The sequence below is a fragment of the Oncorhynchus kisutch genome, linkage group LG10 (genome assembly GCF_002021735.2).
Source record: "Oncorhynchus kisutch isolate 150728-3 linkage group LG10, Okis_V2, whole genome shotgun sequence".
NCBI lineage: Eukaryota > Metazoa > Chordata > Actinopteri > Salmoniformes > Salmonidae > Oncorhynchus > Oncorhynchus kisutch.
In genome coordinates, this window is record NC_034183.2 from 17,599,567 (window position 1) to 17,625,102 (window position 25,536).

A 25,536-nucleotide genomic window follows, 5' to 3' on the forward strand; every position below is an offset into this window, starting at 1 on the left:
AACACTTACGTAGATGTGATATTTCATCGATTTTTTTCTATGCATTTGCAAAAAAAATCTAAAAACCTATTTTTGCTTTGTCATTATGGGGTATTGTGTGTAACTAGATTAGTTTAAAAATATATATTTTAGAATAAGGCTGTAACATAAGAACATGTGGAACAGTCAAGGGGTCTTGAGAGAGAGAGGGCAGTAAAACTGACCTATCATTGGTGTAAACATGAAGGTAGTGTGGACACCTGAGTTTTTAATTGTGATTATTTTTCCTTATTGACGATGTTCCTGATACTGAACCAAGGCAGGAATCCCAACCATTTACTGAATGACTTGTTTATTTCCCTATTTCCAAATGTATTGTATAACATGTTTGTATTTCCTTGCTTTGGCCATAAACATTCACTTGTTAGACATTACACTATGCTCTGGGTATTTAGTTAGCCCTTCTGAAGGCGTGAGAAAGTTCTATTCTGTCTAACTCCTCTCATGACTCACCATTAACGCTAAGAGAAGTCAGACGGACTTAGATGTGTGACTGGATCAAAATCATGGAGAAAAAGCTAAAGAAGGAAGCACCTGGCTAAAGTAAGGACAGGCTGTTTTGAATAGGGAGTTCACACATGTTAATGAGGGTGTGAGAGGGCCGGGGTGTGCTCTGCTTAGTATTGTGGTGGACATTTAAAAGGTAGGAGAGCTGGAGTCTTTCCCATTGCTCATTAGACGTTGTGCAAGGTTCCCTCCAAAGAGTCTAAGGGGCTTCGTAGAGAATCATGGTGCCAGCAGGAGGGGAAAATCCCACGAATCCTGCCGCTTTAATCCTTCCGAATAAGGACAGCGGCCCTGGTCCGAGTGGGAAACTATAAAAATCGATCTCTTGCCAGCGGTTCCTGGTATTGGGAGGCAAAAAGCAACAACAAAAAAACTGTACACACACACACACCCTGGGAATGTTGCGGGAAACGTGTGGCAGTGGCACTAATTAGTCTAACCTCACTACCTTCTAACACCGGAGTTTGATATCATGAATGGCCAGGCTTTTTGGGCAATTAGCAGCTAACAACCGCAGTCTGGCCTCAGCTCCTTTCTGTTACGTACTGAGTTCATCACTGGGTTTATTGAGTCTGACTTTGGCTCCAAGAGCAAACTCCTTTTTACATCCTACCTTTTGTACATCCTGTGGATTTGAAAGAGTACAAAAAGGAGACGATCTCATTGCCAACAAGGAACCCTCTTCAAAAGACTTGAGTAAATGATGTTAAGAGGGTTTCCATTTGAATGGCTGTTTTAATGACGAGGGGAATAAGAGCTTAACACATTATAGACCTTGGAGAGAGTTCATTGCCGAGAACTGAAACAATTACATAGTTTGACAGCCTATAAATGAAAGATACAGCAAGACAAGTCATCAAGTGTTCTTGATTCCAGAAAAAAACTGTTCCCCTTGACGCTATTCAGCTCCCCCTGACCTTATTCAGCTCCACCTGACCTTATTCAGTTCCGTCTGATGTTATTAATCCCAGTCTGACGTTATTCAACTCCGTCTGACGTTATTCAGCTCCGTCTGACGTTATTCAGCTCCGTCTGACCTTATTCAGCTCTGTCTGATGTTATTCAGCTCCCCCTGACGTTATTCACCTCCGTCTGACCTTATTCAGCTCTGTCTGACGTTATTCAGCTCCGTCTGACCTTATTCAGCTCTGCCTGATGTTATTCAGCTCCCCCTGACCTTATTCAGATCCGTCTGACCTTATTCAGCTCCGTCTGACGTTAATCAGCTCCGTCTGACGTTATTCAGCTCCGTCTGACGTTATTCAGCTCTGTCTGACGTTATTCAGCTCCGTCTGACCTTATTCAGCTCCGTCTGATGTTATTCAGCTCCGTCTGATGTTATTCAGCTCCGTCTGACGTTATTCAGCTCCGTCTGACGTTATTAATATCGGTCTGATGTTTATTCAGCTCTTGTCTGATATTATTCAGCTCTGTCTGCTGGCTACCTTGACTAATATACTCTAGCTAATAGAGTCCAAACCATGCTCCCTAAATGATTTTCCCTGTGTATACATCATTTTAATGACCTACAATACATTACAGTGGGCATTGCAGTGTTTTACACGGACTGTTACTTTTTAGAGGGGAGTAGAGCTCAGCATTTTCCTCAATGAGAGGTCATTAGCACTGTTATTATTAGAGTTTTTTTTGTGAAAGGCGTAAAGTAAGTATTCATTATATCAGCTGAGAACTGCCAGTCAGCCAGTCTTATTCAGGCAGCAGCACCATACAGTATGTTTTGAATCATCATCTGCCAAAGGAAATATTGTCACCAGTACTCAGTTCTCGGCTTAAATCAGTCCGCTCCATAACATGGAGAGGGAGACATGGACTCAACCCCGGCACTGTGAGGCTCTGCGAGGCTCTGCGAGGCTCTGTGAGGCTCTGTGAGGCTTTGTGAAGCTCTGTGAGGTGCTGCGAGGCTCTGTGAGGCTTTGTGAGGCTTTGTGAGGCTCTGTGAGGCGCTGCGAGGCTCTGAGAGGCTCTGTGAGGCTCTGCGAGGTGGAAGACAAGGGCAGGCCCTCCCTCAGGCCAACTGTCAGAGTTATAATGGTTTATTTTGACCTTTTCGAATAATGAGTCTCACATCATTGTCTTGGAAAGAGCTGTTGGCCCTGGAATAGAAGAGGAGATAGCAAAAAAACATGTTAAGTAGAAAATAGGCACAACTTGGCATCATTGAAATCAGGTAATGCCTGAGTGGAGAGTTTAAAGGTGTACAAATTTGACCTGCATTCACAGGGTCCTGGATGTGAGTAATAAATGGTAAAAGGAAGAAAGCAATATCATTTAAGAATGCGTAGTCGGCACACCTGCAGATTGTTGGCTAGCTTGCCCACCCTTTAGACAGATATTCCTGGATTGCATCATTAAAGGAAGCAACAAGCAACCATAAAATAGGGCAAGGTTTGGATGCCACGCGCCCCTACACTCACGTAAATCTGGTCCTTCGACTCCCCACCCTTTCCTACTTACAGTAGTCTGGTGCCCGGCCTGAGAGACCCACCCACCTTGCCTCATCTGTCTGTGAAGGGAGGAGAGGCGTTGTGTGGAAAGCTCTCTGGACCCAAGTCCCTCACATCAACAACCTGCGTGCATGGCTAGGAGTAAATATTAACCTGCTGTCAGGCAACTGAAAGAGAGACTTCATTGACTGCTACTATGTGTGTAATAGAGTGTATATCTGGCTAATTACAACACCTCCACAGGGAAGTCACATTGTGTCACGGTGAAATATACTGGAAATGACAGATTTACATGGACATATTGGTCTATTTTTACTACTAGGCCTTATCTTTACACCATGTCGCTATGACTCATTATTATACAGTGGTGCTGGGGTTGTTGGTATGAATCAATGGTAATAATCCCAAACTCCTCCTGTGTGAGACATACTCTGGCACATTTCAAGCAGTGGATGTGTTTTCACAGATCACAGGAGTGAACCCCGACCCCTCTGTAGTCCTAGGCCACACCCAGAATATTGATACAATATTCAAGATAGGAGGAATACCCCTGACATAGTTTCATATGCCCACCCAAAGTCGAGCAGGTCTAAAGTCTCTGTCTGATGTACTGTAACCTTCCTAGCTATTTCTGGAAGTGGATAATGAATGCAAATGTAAAAGTGTAAAAACGGCAACTCCCCAGGTTTCGCATACCATCAGGTTTAGACATTGCACCTCACTTTCCTGTAGGAATGCATTACACACGCATCCCCTGTACCTGTTTTTTATCTGAGGGGGCATTTAGCTAAGTGAACATGAGCAGGATGTGAGTAGCATGTAAAAGTTATTTGTGAACTTGCACGTGTGTGTTTTATAGAATGGATGTGCAGTGTTTGTTCTTGTGCCATTGTAGGAGCATGATGTGGACTCTAAACAGAGAAAGATGTGCCTTTCCTTCCACTAATGCCTAATCAGAACCAGACTTTACCTCAGTAGATTCAGACTCCCTCGCTCTCTCGCTCTCTCTGTGTATGTAGGAGCTCATGCTCTTCATTAAAGCACATCGGGTGGTAACAAAGCATTGGAGTGTCAGAGGGCTTTCTCCACAGACAGCTGCAGTAAGGAAGTACACTCAATCAGTAGGACTTCAATCAAAACAAGCCAGCACCTCATTGAGCAGTTACAGTAATGATTCCTGCCTAGAGCTTATTCTGACGGAATATTATGAATGAGACAGAGGGAAGTAACATGACTTTCATATGGGACGGTGCATTCATTTATCAGATAACTAAGCATTTATTCAGAAATGACTATGACTCATGAAGACTTGGAGTCAGCTAACAAAGTGGCACAGAGAACAGGTGATGAAACCCCCTGAACCCTGCATCCATCCGTAGCAAGGCATCCCCAGAGAGAATATTTAGACGTGTTTAAAATTGCAGGCTTTATTCACATCTTTGCCAGTGACAGTTGCAGCGGCTGCAACATGAGCTGGTTGACGTGAATGTGTGTGTGTGTGTATGTGTGTTTGGTGACTGGGATGAGCCGACAGGGTCTAGATGCCAGCCCCATTCCCCCTCCTCTCTCTCTCCTCCCCTGCAGTGGATAGGATTGGGGTCAGGGCCCTTTGGCCAGTGGAGCTAGTGACAGTTCTGACAGGGCCCTGATTTCCCTCTTGTGCCACCTGTCACCTCCCTGTCTGCCCGTCTCATTTTAATAATGTAAATACGGGGCAAACTGAGGCCAGAGAGACAACTCTGTGTCATATTCATCCAGTGGAACTTTCTACTTCTCTGAACTTAACTTGATGAGCCACCCAACCTCATCCCCTGCCACTCAAAGAGACACACACCTTGTCTCATCCTGGTTGTCATGGCAACACTGTGCCTATTTTGTTCAGAGTCCTGGATAAGTTGGAAACAGGGAGGTTCAGAAGAAACCCAAATAAGCCAGAGGTCATCACTGGACTGGTTAGGGTTAATTAAGGCTAAAGGGAACTAAGTGGAGTTCAAATGAGTTAATGAAATAGCATGTATTCTGATAGCATGATAATTGGGTTTGTAAACACGAGCGTCAAGTTCTCGCTGTACCTAAGTTATGAAACCCCACTGTTTAACCTGACATTATCTGTTTAAGTTTAGATGCGCCTGCTCCTGAATCAGTGTTGCACCGTTTTGCAGCCAAAGATGAAGGTAAGAAATGGTAAACAAGCCGTTGTTTTCCTCTGGTTCTGTTTCCAGTCAGAGGCCTGTGCCTGTGTCTGGACAGCAAACCAGCTGCAGATGCAACTCCAACTGTAATTTAGTGGCCCCCTTTTGATAGCAAAGTGCAGGAAACTGCAGAAGCCGTGAGTCACAATGCACGGGGCGAATCTGCTCGTAACTATCTGTGAAGCCTTTGACAGCCTCTCGCTCGTTACGGATGTGATGCATGATTTGGAGGCATTGCGCTACTTCTCTCTCACTGATTAAAGAAAACCCCATCTGTACCACACAGGCGCAGACAGATGACCACACTGTGGCTCAGTTAACCTCTTTCACCCCTCCAATCCCTCAGTTGCCCCACGACCCGCACCGCTGCACCCCGGGGCTGCCCCCCATGCCTCTTGGTTTCATCAGTACAGGGGGATTGTTGTCTGATTGTTCATGCTGGAGGGAGTTAATGGGGTCCCAGCATAGTCTTAGCAGACCTGAGGAACTCACTGTTTATAATACCACTTGTTGCATGTTGGCATTCCAAGCATGAGCACGTCTTCCATATGGCTGTGTTTACAGATTAAATTATTAGCTATCTGTGTGGCAGGGCGGGAGGTCTCCCATACAAACCTCTTTTACTGCATACCTTATCTTGAATGACTCATGTTTGTAATAGTTTACAACAAGTTATTTGATGTTCAGTATCTGCATAGCTAGGCCCAGTACATCAGCGGCAACCCAACTTAGTGGTAATGTGCACTGTTAGTCTGTTTTCTTCAGTGTTGTTTTTGAGTTTTACTGTTGTAGAATTTTACTATGTGTCTTTGGGTTGGGCCATTCTAGTTGTGGGTCAGGATTCTGAGGGATTTGCCCTGTCTTACTGTGGATGAATCAGACAGACTGAGGATCTCTGCTTGGAGGGGATGGGGTAATTGGTCACATTTGACCCTGGTCTACCAGACTGTGAGAACGTGTGCTTTATCTGCAAGAGGTAATTGGTTAATTCAACACTTCCGCAGCTCTGCTAGATAGTCGTTCACCGAGTGGGGCGGGGGTGGAGAGAGAGAGAGAGAGAGAGAGAGAGAGAGAGAGAGAGAGAGAGAGAGAGAGAGAGAGAGAGAGAGAGAGAGAGAGAGAGAGAGAGAGAGAGAGAGAGAGATGGTGGTGGTGGTGGTGGTGGTGGTGGTGGATGGCGGTGGACCAGGGACAAACTGTGTACGTGATGTCCAGGGACAAACTGTGTACGTGATGTCCAGGGACAAACTCTGTACGTGATGTCCAGGGACAAACTGTGTATGTGATGTCCAGGGACAAACTGTGTACGTGATGTCCAGGGACAAACTGTGTACGTGATGTCCAGGGACAAACTGCGTACGTGATGTCCAGGGACAAACTGCGTACGTGATGTCCAGGGAAAAACTGCGTACGTGATGTCCAGGGACAAACTGCGTACGTGATGTCCAGGGACAAACTGCGTACGTGATGTCCAGGGAAAAACTGCATACTTGATGTCCAGGGACAAACTGCGTACGTGATGTCCAGGGACAATGGCAGGCTATGGAACTCTCCATGGCCATCTATATATGGTTATCAGCTGTATCTGTCTCATGTCTTCCACAATGTCCAATAGATTGATGTAGAGTGATAAAACAATGGACTGGTAAACTTCAATGGTGTGTGGCCGTCCCAAGTATTCAAATGTAGGTCTTTGATGGAAATGCAAAATCTAAGTGCAATTTTAAGAAAATGTTTAGCCGAGGGGAAGGATTGTCTGGTAATGATTCTGTCCATATAGTACAGCACTAGCTGCCAGCTTTCTGCAATTGTAAAACAACTTTGGGTTCTTGAAAGTATTACATATGTCCCATGTATTATTATCATTATTATTATGTACCATATCATAACTTCTAACTAGTACGATAGAGTCTGAAATCCCCACATAGAGGGAAACATTAGAATGACTTAACCTAAATCCATTTGTCACCAACAACATTTGTCCTCCAAAATCTTGTTTGAAAAAAACCTTTCATTTCACACTGCTTAGTCTTTTGTGTTCATTTGTGTTTCTTTACTTTAGAGAAGTGTTGCAATGCAAATTACAATGTGAATGAGCATCGTTGGTAAGGTAAAAACATTGAATTATTGACTAGTCTGATGAGATACGTTTTATTTTCATTCAAATCAATTCTCCATCGGGGAAGTCATGCCCATACGAAAAGAAAAACTCCCCAACCCGAAAACAAAACGCCGGACTGTAAAAAGCTCAAGTTACCAGAGTGAGACAATGTCTCGGCGGTCCCATCAAGCGGACCATTCATAAACGCAGGGCTCCCAGTTTAGTTGAGCCAGGGAGTGAGCCAGATAGAGTGGGGCCCACGCTGGCCTTGTCTTTTTGTCCCCAGCTGACCCTTGCTCTCCTGCTTGGCCTCTGTGCTCCTCACCTGGCCTGTCCCAGCACCGCCGAAACAGGATACCTGTCATTTGCTTTAAGGGCCTTTGAAGGACCTGGCTAATCCCCCGAGCACTTCTCCCAGCAGCAGCAGTATAAAGGGGAAACTGGGCCGAGTGCTGTGCTGGCCCTGAAACTGTACCAGAGAGGGATTGTGTGTGAGAGAATGTCACCCCTCACATCTGCGGCCGAGGGAGTGTGAGAGTCAGCTTTCACCTGAGCACTAACCCGTTCTCGCACGCACGCACGCGCGCGCACACACACACACACACACACACACACACACACACACACACACACACACACACACACACACACACACACACACACACACACACACACACACACACACACACACACACACACACGTTATGTTGTTCTATCCTCATTGGGACTTAAAATGAATTTCCATTCAAAATCCTATTTTCCCTAACACCTAAACATAACCCTAACCGTTACCCTTATCACAACCCTAACCTTAATCCTAACCTTAACCCGTAACCCTAAATCCAACTCTTAACCATAATCCTAATCCTAACTCCTAAACTTAAAATAGCCTTTGTCCTCAAGGGGATGTGGGAAATGTCCCCAAAAGGGAGAATTTTCCTTGTTTTATTATCCTTGTGGGGACTTTTGCGGATTTTAGGTCCCCACAAGGATACAAGAACAAACCAACCCACACACACACACACAGCAGAAGCCCGTTCTGGTCTGCACTCAGAAGGTTAGAGTAAAATAGAGCCGGAATAGGGATGAATTCATGTTTCCGTACTAGTAGCATGTCATACAAGTAGTATTTCATTTGACATTGAATGCTCATTCGTCAACTGCTGGCATTATACTGCATGACTTGTGCCGTGGGCTTGTAAAACTATACTGGGTATGACATTGTCAAAGGGGTGTTTTGTTTATAAGATAAGATATATTATATTATATAAGATATAAGATAAAACAGCTCAACCATACCGTAGAACTGTAAAGCACCCTGCAAAAAGAGTCGGGATCTTAGGTTAGATGCATTCAGATCAGAGAATCACAGTTGCACTTCATTATCATCTGGGGATTTTGTGTGAACTATTTTGAGTAAGCATTGCATTATTTGTTTATCTCGATACTGTCATGTGGAATGTTCTATGATTTGCACATGCCATTGAAATATGTAGTTTTGTCTGTGCAAAATGAAAAAATCTTGTCCCGCTGGCCATCTTTTGAAAACGATTGATATCTGTCGGACCATAAATAGAGAAAAATGTTTGAACAATAAAATGACTTAAGTCTACCCACATCCCCATGTCACTGCACATTCCCCATCACTTCCCCATACTACTGGTCTATGCGGAGCTGTCCAGTGTGTATGGGACGTGTCCGTGCGAGCCTATCCCAACACACACAGATAGCTCGGCAGTGAGTGAGTGTGGACTGATAGATTAAAAGACAGTAGGCAAATAATGTTATCAGGCCCATCGGCGCTCTCATCCCCCAAGAGGGATGTGGGAACAACAGTGGAGATCTGGGTAGGGAAGGAGCTAGCTCTGCCAGCTCTTTTCTTCTGGTTTTCCTGTTCTCCATTCTGTCAATTGTCCGTTGTTGTTCCGTGTTCTTGGCCATATACGAAGGGAACACACAGACACCGTCACACCCAGACAGGCCTTCCTCTCACTCTGTTTCAATTTCCTCCAGGTACCTCCTTGACTACACAACATATTGCATACATCATATAAATACAATGGCTATTCCTATACATGATCTAGTCACATTATTGATCACACATGCATGTCATCAGCAGACAGGGTAGTGTCCACTGTACTGTACACATGAAGTCATCAGCTGGGAGGGTATTGTATAGGACATCACATTGTACAGAGACACCGTACAAGACACATGTAAGTCCTCAGACAGACACAGGGTTTTGGCATGTGTCTGTAGTAGTGGTGTGTGTGGTAGGGGTTTGTGTGGTAGTGGAGTGTGTGGTCGTGGTATGTGTAGTAGTGGTGTGTGTGTAGTAGTGGTGTGTGTGGTAGAGGTGTGAGGTCGTGGTGTGTGGTAGTAGTGGTGTGTGGTGTAGTGGTGTGTGTAGTAGTGGTGTGTGTGGTAGTGGTGTGTGTGGTAGTGGAGTATGTGTAGTAGTGGTGTATGAGGTAGCGGTGTGAGGTCGTGGTGTGTGTAGTAGTGGTGTGTGGTAGTAGTGGTGTGTGTGGTAGTGGTGTGTGGTAGTAGTGGTGTGTGTGGTAGTGGTGTGTGTAGTAGTGGTGTGTGGTAGTAGTGGTGTGTGGTAGTAGTGGTGCATGTAGTAGTGGTGTGTGTAGTAGTGGTAATAGTGGTGTGTGGTAGTAGTGGTGCGTGTAGTAGTGGTGTGTGTAGTAGTGGTGTGTGGTAATAGTGGTGTGTGGTAGTAGTGGTGGGTGTAGTAGTGGTGTGTGGTAATAGTGGTGTGTGGTAGTAGGGGTGTGTGGTAGTAGTGGTGTGTGGTAATAGTGGTGTGTGGTAGTAGTGGTGTGTGTAGTAGCGGTGTGTGGTAATAGTGGTGTGTGGTAGTAGTGGTGTGTGTAGTAGCGGTGTGTGGTAATAGTGGTGTGTGGTAGTAGTGGTGCGTGTAGTCGTGGTGTGTGTAGTAGCGGTGTGTGGTAGTAGTGGTGCGTGTAGTCGTGGTGTGTGTAGTAGCGGTGTGTGGTAATAGTGGTGTGTGGTAGTAGTGGTGCGTGTAGTAGTGGTGTGTGTAGTAGCGGTGTGTGGTAATAGTGGTGTGTGGTAGTAGTGGTGCGTGTAGTAGTGGTGTGTGTAGTAGCGGTGTGTGGTAATAGTGGTGTGTGGTAGTAGTGGTGTGTGTAGTAGTGGTGTGTGGTTGTGGTGTGTGTAGTAGGACATGCACCAGACTGTACAAACTTCAAACTGTATTGTCTTATCCTCACTTCATTAGCCGTGTCAGGGTGACTGGTTATTAAAAGTACATCTGTATAATAAAAACAACATCCATTACTATGAGCAATGATCACAACCGCCCAAAAATGAGAGTAAAAATAGCCATGAGTATCTTTATTACTTGTTAGAACCTCTGGTAGCCAAGAGTCCAAGACAGTCTTCATTTATTTCAAGAGAGAGGCTATAGGGCTGGATACTTTTCACTTCGGCTACTTTGGATGCATTTAATGTCTCCAACATGCTGTAGACCTGAGAGAGGTGTTCAGGTAATGTTAGTAGACTCAGATTTCATCAAGTTGGTGTGGGGTTGCCATTTTTTTTTCTGTTTCAGTAGCTTTCATCTCATCTAAGACTGAGTATGTCTGGGTCTGGGTCTGGAAATGAATGATTTAGAATTACATTTGTTTAATCTATTTATTTAGACAAGCAGTCAGCGATTAGAAGCAACACATTATTGAACGTGTATACTGCATTACAGTATATGTACTATATCATCACAGACCGCAACACAGAACAAGGAGGGTCCTCGCACTGGACAGCATTCAGGGCTCTGCTGAGCTGTGCTTCCCCACTCACACCAGCAACATTAAAACATGTGGGAAGGAGCAAGGGGTCTGCAGCGGGTGAGAGGTGTGTGTGTGTGTGTGTCTTTGTGTGTGCCTCTGTGTGTGTCTGTGTGAGGGAGCCTCTTAGCTGCACTCTGCCCCGAGGAGACATGTCTCATAGCCATTTGGGTGGGATGAATAAATCATCTTTGCCTTGTGAGACTTAATTAGGCATGATGCATGTCCAGAGACACAGGCTGCTGCCCTGATGCTGAGCCTTGAGCTCCACAGGGGCAGCTCAACAGCTCTGGGGCACTGCTCTGGGGTGGCAGAGATTGAACATTTTATTCTGCTTTCCAACCCCAGTCAGTCCTTTAAACTGGTGAGGGCATCACACCATATGTTCAGTATATCAGCAAAAACTGACACAACCTTTTGACAGCCACATTAGTTATGAAACGTGCCGTTCTAAAAAGAAAACATGTAAAAACCATAGGTCACAAATCCCTCATCCAATCTGGCTCGCTTTCCATTTGACGCAAGTTTGACTACAGTGTGTCTTTAAATTAAACTGTATGTAGAACATATTCTAGCATCCAAACCAACATCCCTGAAGATAAATTACATGAATAAACCATTCAGTGAGAAGTGAATGTGATGTGAAGATAGTCAAAAACATGCATGTTTCACCTCTAAGGGTTAAACATGTTTTTTAGTTTCTCCTAGAATTGGATTTAGTTACGGTGCATTGATTTGCATGTACATCTACAGGGCTAGATATCCAATTCTCCCTTCTCTCTTCCGTCTGATGAACAAACCATTTGAGCCCTCCAGGATTAGAAATAGTGCTTAGGGAATTCTCCTCCAATTGGCTAATCAAGGCCTCTCTCATGTCTCTAAATTTGTTTCAATTCTCCTCCAATTGGCTAATCAAGGTCTCTCTCTCATGTCTCTAAATTTGTTTCAATTCTCCCCCAATTGGCTAATCAAGGCCTCTCTCTCATGTCTCTAAATTTGTTTCAAAGGGTGCGATATTTCAGCAGGGGTAATCTCTTTTCCAGCTGTAATTCTTAATCACCCAACCAGCCGCTCGGTCAGTCATGATATGGGGCTTTATGGAGCTCTATGGGGCTCTCTCTGTCTGCCCTTCCCTGTACCTCTTCCCTGTCTGGGCTTTGTCATCTGGTTTCAGCAGGTAGATGCTGAGATTGAACCTGATCAATGTTGCTTCCTGTCTGTCACTGACCTCCTCCTCAGACACGGATTAATGGGAAGGACATGTGGCACAGGCACCATGCAGCACCATGACCCAAACAAGCCCTGCTGCCTGCTCCCTCCCTGCACTAACATAAACCTGCCCATCTTTGCTTTCATGACATCATGTAACAGGGCCAATCACGCACACGGACCACATACAATCTACCTAAATCCACCCCTCTTTGTTTTTCCAGAGTTAAAAGCTGTTTGAAAGATGAAGTGGTTAATGGTTCAGTTTGAATGTCACAGTCAAAGTGCACCGTTATACTGTGGAAATGTATAATTGCGACAAGTGCAACTTGGCTTCACCAAATGTACCAAGTGCTGTGTAGTAATATACAGACAGTGTAATATTGAAAGCTGATCGATTATATATTTCTGCTGTCTTTTTCCTTAGTGGATGTGAGTTCATGTACCCTGACTGAATTACAAGCTCCTATGTAAAGGTTAGCAAGTCTCCCTCCTCGCCTCCCAGCAGACGTCTGTGTGTCCTGTAAGAGATCCTTTTCCGTCCCAACACTGTCAGACTCGAAGTTAATGGAAGATTTGGTTTCATACAGCCACTCATAAAAAAAACAGCCATCAATGAGGCAGTATCACATGCCATGATAGAATTATCAGGCTTCCAGTAAATTCTGCTATTATAATCTACATGTACTGGGACCCTGACAAGAAATTCACCATCTATTATTCAGCTATCAGTAAAACGAATGGGCCACCCAATGTAGTGGTAAAACTGTCAAGACTGTGGCCATCCAATAGTATTCTCCATACTATACATGCCATTTCTAAAATGCCCGCTATATTAAACACCTCTCTGTTACCAATGCAATTCTATTATATAGAAGTCATATTGCCAAATCCTAGCCAAGCTTCTCTTTCAGTCGGAATGGAATTAATGAAATTAAACACAATCCTTGACTTTATGGGGGGGGGGGGGGGGATCTATTCAGTGGTATTTCAACCAGGCGATAAATTCTACAATGTATGATATAACACACATGTTTATGATCCACTCTTTTTCAAATATATTTTGCGGATCTCACATTACAGATCCCTGCCCACCGTTTGGCTAACCTTTGTTACCTCTGTTACCTCTCTGCCCTCAGAGCTGTGTTGAGAGAGAGCGATGAACCTGCCAGTGGCATGAGTCTGTCCTTGGACTTGATCTGTCACCACAACCTCAGGCTGCCCATAACAACATGGCTATGTGGTTCAGCATTATCATATCAGGTTGTCAGCTTGGACAGGGACTGAAACCAATTAGATGATGATGTTTGTATTTTTAATGGCCCACTAACTGATGGCCAGGTCAGCTGTTTTTGTCAGGGTTGTAGGAGGGGAGGGGGGGTATTTTCTTTGCTCATGAAACAAAAAGGTGATAAAAGCCTGTACATTTTGTTGAGAGATGTCCTTATCAAGTGTTTGTCATGAAACTAATACTGCTCCTCTGGTGCCCTACAGTATCTTATCTACAGGTCAAGGAGAAGATTGTGTGTAAACTGTTCTAGATGAGACTATCCATTAAACATGCAGGTGAAAGTAGTCCTTTATGAGAGGCTGAGCAGGACAGACTGAGAAAAGTCTGTCCCCTCCCCAGCCTTTCAAACACAGACAAGTGACAAGGTAGAAGCCAGTGGTGTGAAGTTAAGCTCCCCTTTCTCTTCCTCTGTTCACCCCATTGCCTTTCGAGCTCCACACAAAAGAAGGGGGTCTCAAGATGTCTAAAAAGCACTATATACTCATAAAAAGCGACGAAAAAAGGCCAAGAGGGGTCGATTGTCCTTTTCTCCTTTCTACCCGGCAGAGTTTGGCTGTAGGATAAGACTGATATGGCTCACATAAGACTGATATGGTTCACATAAGACTGATAAGACTGATATGGTTCACATAAGACTGATAAGACTGATATGGTTCACATAAGACTGATAAGACTGATATGGCTCACATAAGACTGATATGGTTCACATAAGACTGATAAGACTGATATGGCTCACATAAGACTGATATGGTTCACATAAGACTGATAAGACTGATATGGTTCACATAAAACTGATAAGACTGATATGGTTCACATAAGACTGATAAGACTGATATGGCTCACATAAGACTGATAAGACTGATATGGCTCACATAAGACTGATAAGACTGATATGGTTCACATAAGACTGATAAGACTGATACGGCTCACATAAGACTGATAAGACTGATATGGCTCACATAAGACTGATAAGACTGATATGGTTCACATAAGACTTACAAGACTGATATGGCTCACATAAGACTGATATGGCTCACATAAGACTGATAAGACTGATATGGTTCACATAAGACTGATAAGACTGATGGCTCACATAAGACTGATATGGCTCACATAAGACTGATAAGGCTGATATGGTTCACATAAGACTGATAAGACTGATATGGCTCACATAAGACTGATAAGACTGATATGGTTCACATAGCTTCAACAAGACACGTATAGCTGAAGTTAACATTCCTTATCCTCCTTTTGATGTGATAATTGTTCATAATGTAAAAATAGTATATCTGTAGTATATATCTACAGATTCCCATATTCTGCGAATTCATTCAAAACCTGTGACCTACATTGAGATTAGAGTAAAAACGCTATGCTTAATAACAGAGTGATGCTACATAAAAAGTTAATTGCCAGGGTTCATTTGAAACAATTTTGATCCAATCACCTATCAAGTTCTTGTTCCCATGATACTTTTTCAAGGTGTTTAAAGTAGTATTGAGTGATGCTGGCTTTGTCCCCTCCTTCCTTAACCATGCACACACACACACACGCACACACACACACACACACACACACACACACACACACACACACACACACACACACACACACACACACACACACACACACACACACACACACACACACACACACACACAGGCCTTTGCTTGGACCCAGTCCCCAGCCCTCTGATGGGGTCAGCTCAGATCAAAGGTGCTGGTCACAGCCATTAGGCCCAGCAGTGAAGACCCAGCATGAAAAGCTTGTGTTTTGAAAAGGAGGGCAGAGAAAAAAAACAACAGGGACCTCTCCATTTTAAAGGCAAACTGTGAAATAATTGAAAAGGTATGTCAATCAAGAGCAGGCGCCCAGCGGGAGCGCCCCGATTCCCAGGCTCTCTCCTGGTCGAGCACCGGGCCATGGAGGGCTGCTGAAGGGGGCAATCCAAGAAATCTTTCACTCGATTCTCCTCCTCCCTTATCCCCTGCTTTATAATTGTGTATTGGGACGGTCCCCCCCCCCCGTCCCGTCCCCCCCAAGTCCAACAAAAAGCTCAGTCATTAATAAGATCTTGTCTTTCCTCCACCTCTCAGGTAAGTAACAAAGAGTTATTGGGGGACGGAGGGGCAAGTTGGAGTCCACATAGTTTTATGACCCCCCTCCCCTTTTTATTACCAGCCCCTACACCCAGTACCCACTCCCTCCTCCTCCCATAGCATGAGTCTGACAAAAGGAACCCCGTGAGAGTTTCTCGCTTTCCTTTCTACGTTTTTATTTCAAGGTCAGAAAAGGCTGAATGATCTGACGAGGGGCTCACTTCCAAAAAAGGGGGAACGAAAGAAAAGAGAAAGAGTAAAAGACGACTGGGCTTTGAAAATCCCATAGAAGATAGAAAACGGTCAGTCCACACTTGACTAGTCCTGTATAGGGATTTGTTTGTAATAGCAGCTTCAGCTTATTAACAGCTCTGGCCAAAACATGTCAACAGATCCTGCCAAGGGTAAGAAAGAAGCTAAAGCTACCTGTCTCGTCAACAGAGCAGATGAAACATGCACAGCAGAGAGTGGATTATAATAAACAGCATGATTACAAATAGCTACCCTTTCTTTCATCATTAGTTCCTTTATTGCATGTGCACATGCAATAATTGGTTAACATGCAAAAATGGGTTAATACTGCATTGAAAAAGCAGAAACACATAAATATGACACAACATGTTGTCAACATGATACGTGGGTCTAATGAGGTGGTCATTAGCCTTAACATAATGAGGACTTATGAGGTCTATTTGAAGACTGATATCCAAAAGATCTTCCGTACAAAACTATTCTCACACGTAAGAGATCCACGTTCCTGCATTCGATACCTCAGGGAAGAAAAGTAATTGTAACCACGACATCCACTCCTTGCTTTTAGTACATAGTGCAATCTACGTATCAGAGTGAGGATCATGGCAGCACCTACCGTGCCTGGAGCTCAGAGCAGCAAATAATGGCAATTAGAGGCAGCAGCACTTTCAGGCACCAGCGCTTTTCATTGGACTAGACAAGTCCCCATAAACCCACAGTGAGCTCCAATCACCAGCCTGCCTGGGCCTAATTGCTTATGAGTCGCTTGCACGCTCCCTACCACCATAACGCCCAGTGTTTGTAAACACAGCTCAAAAGGGGACATTGCCATCAATGTGCTAACATGCCTTTGAAGGATCAGAGGGATGGGGGTGCAGCTGGATGGATTGGTACCTGGCTGGCTGACTGGCCCTGGGCTGGCTGACTGGCCCTGGCCTGGCTGGCTGACTGGCCCTGGGCTGGCTGGCTGACTGGCCCTGGGCTGGCTGGCTGACTGGCCCTGGGCTGGCTGGCTGACTGGCCCTGGGCTGGCTGGCTGACTGACTGGCCCTGGGCTGACTGGCTGACTGGCCCTGGGCTGGTTGGCTGACTGGCCCTGGGCTGGCTGGCTGACTGGCCCTGGGCTGGCTGACTGAATGGCCCTGGGCTGGCTGGCTGACTGGCCCTGGGCTGGCTGACTGAATGGCCCTGGGCTGGCTGGCTGACTGGCCCTGGGCTGGCTGACTGACTGGCCCTGGGCTGGCTGGCTGACTGGCCCTGGGCTGGCTGGCTGACTGGCCCTGGACTGACTGGCTGACTGGCCCTGGGCTGGCTGGCTGACTGGCCCTGGGCTGGCTGGCTGACTGGCCCTGGGCTCTGGCTGACTGGCCCTGGGCTGGCTGTCCCACTGCAGCTGTGTGGAGAAAGGGGCTCCATGTACACAAACATGTCAGAGAAGAAAGACACTCAACAGGTCCTCTATGTATTTACCCTCTCTGTCTCTCTGTCTCTCTGTCTCTCTGTGTGTCTGATGTGGATGACCTCACCTGGTAAGCATGGATAGTGGTGGTAGCAGCTGTGAGTCTGTGTATCGCTACATGGTTCAGGAAGGAAGGAAAGAGAAACATTGTCAATGTCTTTGGCTGTCTTATCTAGTAGTTGGTTTCACAATGTCAATTGTTGATAAGGATTTCACCTGTATAAAAACTTCCCTGATCTTAAGTGTCTCTAAGACCATTACCCTTCTCTGTTATTTAAGTGATAATGCCTGAGAGGCCGGTGTTTGGAGGATAAATTGACACGGGTGTTTCAAACCGTGCCAATATATCCTACAAACACCTGCTTCTACAGCATTATCATTTTCAAACAATAGGTTACCAACATATTCAAATAATGATTGACATATAATTTAGCAATAAGGCTCGAGGGGGTGTGGTATATGGCTAATATACCACAGCTAAGGGCTGTTATTATGCGGAGTGCCTGGATACAGCCCTTAGCCGTGGTATATTGGCAATATACCACAAACACCCCAGGTGTGTTATAGTATTATAAACTGATTACCAATGTAATTAGAGCAATAAAAATACATTTTTGTCATAACCGTGGTATACGGTCTGATATACCACAGCTTTTAGCCAATCAGCATTCAGGGCTCAAACCACCCAGTTTATAATACTCTTTTTTAAATCCCCAAACATATTAAGCCAACACTTGCTCCCAATTACAGCTTTTTCCTAATTTCATTCCAAACAGAGTCTGGATTGACATAAATAAATAGGGGAAAGATGGCAGTGGCGGGAGAGTAACACCTGCTCGGACCCTGGTGAGCGCGTTTATTTTTCATCTCTGGATGGGTTTAACCAGTGTCCCTGCTCGGAAACCCACTAGCTGCCCCCTTCAGCACATGTGGTTCTGCATGAGCAGCGCTGCACCGCTGGTCTGGGTCGTGAGTTTACTGCTCCTACTTCATTTCCTACTGGTGTGAGGTCCTCATCTCCTTCAGCACCTTGATGTTACTGTGTTTACAGGCCCTGTCCAAATGCAACAGCCTATTTGTTAGCCTCGTTTTCCGTTTCAGCAACATTCAGAGGTGCCCATTAGAGGAGAAAAAAACAGCATGTTTCTCAAGATGTTTTCTCCTCCAAAAAACAGGTTTCCATGGCTTGCGGTGTCTGTTGGGAGGGATGTGTGCTTAGATCTGATAGCAGGCCACATCGGGGTGCCTTTGAAGGTGAGACAGGAGGAGTTCTCCAAGGGAGCAGCATATCCAGCAATTAGGTCCTTTTCAGGCCCCCGTGGTAAGACCCACAGGTCATCTCCAAAACATTTCCGTCTATCACCATGACAATGGCTAAGGGCTTTTTGTGTAGACTAAAACCAGATCATGACCAAGCCACATGGGATTTGTTTGCAATCAGTGCCCAGAAGAAACAATTAGCCTGCAGAACTGCCAGGTCTTTTATGGAGAAAGTGGGTAAGAGGTTGGTGTAAGTGGCCATCAGACGCTGCTTTGTGTCTCCCTGGTAAACTTCACCGAGCATCATCTGGGTGGAGTGTCAGTGTCTGGTCTGGGATGATGGCACTCCCTCCCTGTGCAGACAGGACCCAGCCCATAATGCTCTTTGTGCTGAATGCTATAGTCAGTCTACTGAGAGGGTGTAAATACAGTGAGCTCTGGAAAATTTTGTCTGGCTCAGAATGGATTAAAAGACTGGGTGTTCTCATTTCATTGCATAAATCATATCGTACTTCCAGACACAGAATAATAAATTATAATTTTTTAAACTTGAAAACAGTGTTGTCTTACAAGTAAATAGATTTTTCCTCTTGAATATTGTGTATGATATGTTTTTGAAATGGCTGATTTGAATCATATTGTATTTCTGAAGGATGACACAGCCTATTTTCAAATGTATTTATGTCTCTGCAGTCTAGTAGTTCTCAGTGAGACGATTGTTAATAAGAAACTGAGTTGTAGATGTCTCTTCACAAAGGGAAACATTTAAATGGGCCATTATGCATATCCAGTTTTTTTCTCTTTTGTCTTGGGAAAACCCTCTCCCCAGAGCATATGCCCGTCTGGTTTCCTAATCGATAACGATAGAGTAGCTTATGATGGAAAACTCCCCTGTTCTAACAGAGACGTCTGTTCCTTCTTTTTCAGGTCTAATGGAAATCCGATCTGTCAGTGTGGGAGTCGTCGCCATCAAATCGGTCAGCACCGGGCTGTACTTAGCAATGTCCAAAAAAGGCACACTGTTTGGATCGGTAGGTACACCTTGCAACATTGTTACATGAGACACCATGGGAAGCCAGGTTCCAGCTAGGGGACATTGATGTTTCCTCCAAGCACAGGTCATTCCATTCAAATGAGTCTTTGAGGTCTACACTAGGAAAATCAACAGCAGGCCAAAGTTTCATGTATGAAGTTCTAATAGTGGCAATATCAATCATGACTATATACCTGGGCCCAGCTTGATAATAGCTGCAGGTGATGCTCGTACGCGGGTCTTGAAGAGAGGCTTGTTCCACTGTCAAAATACTGCAGATAGCCAAGAAAAGTCAAAATACTGCAGATAGCCAAGAAAAGTCTAAATACTGCAGATAGCCAAGAAAAGTCAAAATACTGCAGATAGCCAAGAAAAGTCAGAATACTGCAGATAGCCAAGAAAAGTCAAAACACTGCAGATAGAAAAGTCAGAATACTGCAGATAGCCAAGAAAAGTCAAAATACTGCAGATAGCCAAGAAAAGTAAAAATACTGCAGATAGCCAAGAAAAGTCAAAATACTGCAGATAGCCAAGAAAAGTCAGAATACTGCAGATAGCCAAGAAAAGTCAAAACACTGCAGATAGAAAAGTCAGAATACTGCAGATAGCCAAGAAAAGTCAAAATACTGCAGATAGCCAAGAAAAGTCAAAATACTGCAGATAGCCAAGAAAAGTCAAAATACTGCAGATAGCCAAGAAAAGTCAGAATACTGCAGATAGCCAAGAAAAGTCAGAATACTGCAGATAGCCAAGAAAAGTCAGAATACTGCAGATAGCCAAGAAAAGTCAGAATACTGCAGATAGCCAAGAAAAGTCAGAATACTGCAGATAGCCAAGAAAAGTCAAAACACTGCAGATAGCCAAGAAAAGTTGAAATACTGCAGATAGCCAAGAAAAGTCCAAATACTGCAGATAGCCAAGAAAAGTCCAAATACTGCAGATAGCCAAGAAAAGTCAGAATACTGCAGATAGCCAAGAAAAGTCAGAATACTGCAGATAGCCAAGAAAAGTCAGAATACTGCAGATAGCCAAGAAAAGTCAGAATACTGCAGATAGCCAAGAAAAGTCAAAACACTGCAGATAGAAAAGTCAGAATACTGCAGATAGCCAAGAAAAGTCAGAATACTGCAGATAACCAAGAAAAGTCAGAACACTGCAGAGAGCCAAGAAAAGTCAGAATACTGCAGATAACCAAGAAAAGTCAGAATACTGCAGATAGCCAAGAAAAGTCAGAATACTGCAGATAGCCAAGAAAAGGAGGCTGAACTAATGTCAGAAGAGGCAGATGTGAAGGTCTTGCGTGCCATCTGCCACTTGTTGTGCTCATACACAGCTCTCTCGTTCTTTCTCTCCCTCTTTTTCTCTCTCTCTGTCATGTAATGAGGCTGCCTATGGCGTGGTATCTAAGTGTTTTACAGCTCAGAGAGAGAGAGAAAAATCTGGAGCTGGCAATCAGTCAGCAATGTGAAGCTGTGATGAGTTGCAGACCATTATTTCACCCTGCCACCAGCATAAACAGGACATAGATGAACTCACTCAGCTTCCTAGAACCTCCCACTGAAACCTCCCTTAATGACCATTAAGCAGGAGAATCAAGCTAGCCTGATGCTATCTCCATAAGGGCCCTGTGATCTCAGCCTGATAGTGGCATGTAGATGGGATTGCTCCAGAATCTGTTTTGATGGTCATATCTTTAGGTCATACCTACATACAGATAAGAAGTTCCAACCACCCATGGCAATGAGGAGAGGGCTTTGTTGGCTGGCCTGTGCCTGTATATTGACACAAATCCCTGTTTCTGTTCATAGCCTCAGAAATGGATCAAGGAAGTGATAACAATCTGATAGATGACTGTCAAAACATTTTACATTGCAGATGAACACTTCTTCATGTAGGTTAGTTACAGTATCAAAAATACATGTTTTTATATTGTTATATCTTCTTGGCCGTGATCCGACCATAATGAACACCTAATTATAAAATGCTTTGCCATTCAATGTGGATGGTTATTGTTTTGTTATGGAACAACATAGAAACAACACACAACAAATAACTCCATAACAACACAGAAATAAATGGAAAACATGAATGCAATAACAGACATGGACCTTTGTCCCTATCTCAGAGGTGTGTCCATGCTACTGCTGTTAGTTACTCCTGGTCATAATAAACACGTTTTACTCTCTCTCACTCTCCCTCTCTCCCTCACTCTCCCCCTCTCTCCCTCTCTCCCTCTCTCCCTCTCTCCCTCGCTCCCTCTCCCTCGCTCCCTCTCTCCCTCTCTCCCTCCCTCTCTCCTTCACTCTCCCTCTCTCCCTCTCTCTCCCTCTCTCCCTCTCTCCCTCCCTCCCGCTCTCCCTCTCTCTCCCTCTCTCCCTCTCTCCCTCTCTCCCTCGCTCCCTCTCTCTCTCCCTCTCTCCCTCTCTCCCTCGATCCCTCTCTCCCTCCCTCTCTCCCTCCCTCTCCCTCTCCCTCTCCCTCACTCTCCTCTCTCTCACTCTCCCTCTCTCCCTCTCCCTCTCTCTCTCCCTCACTCTCCCTCTCTCTCTCTCTCTCTCCCTCTCTCCCTCTCTCTCCCTCGCTCCCTCTCTCCCTCTCTCTCTCACTCTCCCTCACTCTCCCTCTCTCTCCCTCGCTCCCTCTCTCCCTCTCTCTCTCTCCCTCTCTCCCTCCTTCACTCTCCCTCGCTCCCTCTCCCTCGCTCCCTCTCTCCCTCTCTCCCTCCCTCTCTCCTTCACTCTCCCTCTCTCCCTCTCTCTCCCTCTCTCCCTCTCTCCCTCCCTCCCGCTCTCCCTCTCTCTCCCTCTCTCCCTCTCTCCCTCTCTCCCTCGCTCCCTCTCTCTCTCCCTCTCTCCCTCTCTCCCTCGATCCCTCTCTCCCTCCCTCTCTCCCTCCCTCTCCCTCTCCCTCACTCTCCTCTCTCTCACTCTCCCTCTCTCCCTCTCCCTCTCTCTCTCCCTCACTCTCCCTCTCTCTCTCCCTCTCTCCCTCTCTCTCCCTCGCTCCCTCTCTCCCTCTCTCTCTCACTCTCCCTCACTCTCCCTCTCTCTCCCTCGCTCCCTCTCTCCCTCTCTCTCTCTCCCTCTCTCCCTCCTTCACTCTCCCTCGCTCCCTCTCTCCCCCTCTCTCCCTCTCTCCCTCTCTCTCCCTCGCTCCCTCTCTCCCTCTCTCCCTCTCTCCCTCCCTCACTCTCCCGCTATCCCTCACTCTCCCTCACTCTCCCTCACTCTCCCTCTCTCTCCCTCGCTCCCTCTCTCCCTCTCTCCCTCCCCTGCAGGTGAAGTACAACCCTAACTGTAAGTTCAAGGAGCGCATCGAGGAGAACGGCTACAACACGTATGCCTCCCTGCGCTGGAAACACGGCGGCAGGCAGATGTTCGTATCTCTGAACGGCAGGGGGAAGCCCCGGCGAGGTCACAAAGCCCGGAGGAGACACCCCTCCACCCACTTCCTCCCCATGCTGCCCTCATAGAGGAACAACTGGACTCATGCTCTGCTCTGCAGCCGGTCCCTCCTACTAGTGTTGTGGTTACCAAGATAATTAGGAATAATATGATTATTTGATTATCATTATTATATCCATCCCTTCTCCCATATATGTACATTTGTTGGGGTCTTATAAACTATTTTGTTTGTCGAGATCGAAGTGGGGGGCATAATACAGTAAGTTTAAGTAAGTTATTCATCACCCCCCCCCCCCACGAGCGTAAGGTCCAGAAGTAAAGCTGCTAATATTGTGTAAATACAGTATGTCTACTATTATTATGATTGATTATCAAGCCGAGAGGATAATAATGATGACACTCTTCTGTGTCAAGGAGTAATTTTGACTCCACCGTCCGCTGAGAAAGTGTGTAATTGAAACATATCCTCCCTCTAAAGGGGTACGAGTATTGTCTATATATTGCCCCCATCCCTTATTTTCTGCGACTCTACAGGAGACAATGCTTTCCCTTGAGTGACCTTACAATATGCTGTTAAACCAATGGACTGCCGATGTAAAAGAGCTGACAAACAGTGAACAGGGCTTTGATTTAGGTTGTCAAAAATATCCATCTGATCGAGAGAGATGATTCTCTAAAGATACTGAAAGGCCTTTACAATCAACGCTGCAAGGACTCTGCATTTGAGTGGACTTCAGACAGAGGGGACAGAATTCCATGTTTACGGAAACGTTTGGACTGATGTACATTGATAACCATGGATATCTGCTGTAAGACATCGGGTAGTCGTATGTACGGGATACATGGTATACATCGTCCAATGGAATGCTTACTTGCAGGTTCCTTCTCGACAATGCATCAACAATAAGACATAGTAAAAAAACAAGAATAGGAACGTAAAGTAAATGGCTCAGTAGAATAGAATAAACATAGACTAGAAGGCTATCGGGTCTTCTGGGTTTCTGAAATGAACTTGTGAGCTCTGCAGAAGTCTGCTTTAGCCTCCTTCTTTCATCCTAGACCACTAGCTCAGGGGTCAAAGTGGGAGTCACGACGTTGTCTCTGATATGTTAGTTCCAGAATTCAGTAGTTAAATGCATACGGTACTCCCTTTGAAACACGTAGTGCATTTGAGGTTGTATCACAGGAGGTTGGTGGCACCTTAATTGGGGAGGATGGGCACGTGGTAATGACTGGAGTGGAATAGGTGGGTTCCATGTGTTTGATACCATTCCATTTCTCCGCTCCAGACATTTTTATGAGCCGTCCTCCCCTCAGCAACCTCCACTGGGTTGTATGTACACTTTTTGACAGTGATAGGACTTAACCCATTAATTTTGTATGTATGATAGCTGGTTATTGCATTATCTTGTCATGTCTTGCTAACATTTTCAAAAACCTGTTGCAAATAGAACTTTTAATATATTTCAACCTTTTTGTACCGTATAACATTTGAAGTTGATGTTATTGTCTCCATTTTGTGTCTAGTCTGAAATCCTAATTGTAGTCTATACTGTATGTTACTGCAATATGGCACCTCCTCCCAACATCTGAATGGTCAGCAATGAGGATCTACAAGAACACATGTTTCAACTATTAGTCAGTTATTAGGTAGTCTGTTAATTGAATACTGTCATCAAAACAACATTAGTGAGTTTCTTGGTTCGTGTTCAGCTTGAACGTCAATAAAATACACATAAATTACCCAATGTTCAAGGAGTCACTTATGCTAACACGCACCACATCTCTTCAGTTAGCTCCATTCTAAAATAGTGACCATTTTGCCTCTTATGCAATGTACTGTACTTGCCTTGATTGTTTTGGGTTGTCAACATCTCCATCAGAGTTACATAATCATCATCTCCACATGAACATTCACAGCAGGAGTGGATTTGATGTAGTGGACCTCCCCTGATGAGCTCTTCAATGGGCTATCAGGGGTCTTCAATGGGCTATCAGGGGTCTTCAATGGGCTATCACGGGTCTTCAATTGGCTATCACGGGTCTTCAATGGGCTATCAGGGGTCTTCAATGGGCCATCACTGGTCTTCAATGGGCCATCACGGGTCTTCAATGGGCCATCACGGGTCTTCAACGGGCTATCACGGGTCTTCAATGGGCCATCACGGGTCTTCAATGGGCCATCATGGGTCTTCAATGGGCCATCAGGGGTCTTCAATGGGCCATTACTGGTCTTCAATGGGCTATCACGGGTCTTCAATGGGCCATCACTGGTCTTCAATGGGCCATCACGGGTCTTCAACGGGCTATCACGGGTCTTCAATGGGCCATCATGGGTCTTCAATGGGCCATCATGGGTCTTCAATGGGCCATCATGGGTCTTCAATGGGCCATCATGGGTCTTCAATCA

General features: G+C 45.2%; 1 protein-coding gene across 1 annotated transcript in view; it reads left to right on the plus strand.

Moving 5' to 3' along the window:
• LOC109898756 (fibroblast growth factor 10-like) overlaps nucleotides 1-24,869 on the plus strand; it is a 33,084-nt gene extending 8,215 nt beyond the window's left edge. Inside the window, exons 2-3 of the mRNA XM_020493857.2 lie at nucleotides 19,617-19,720; nucleotides 23,000-24,869. Of these exons, the coding sequence (XP_020349446.1) occupies nucleotides 19,617-19,720; nucleotides 23,000-23,194 (299 nt within the window). The 3' untranslated portion in view covers nucleotides 23,195-24,869. The remainder of the gene's footprint in view (nucleotides 1-19,616; nucleotides 19,721-22,999) is intronic.
• Nucleotides 24,870-25,536: the final 667 nt, after the last annotated feature.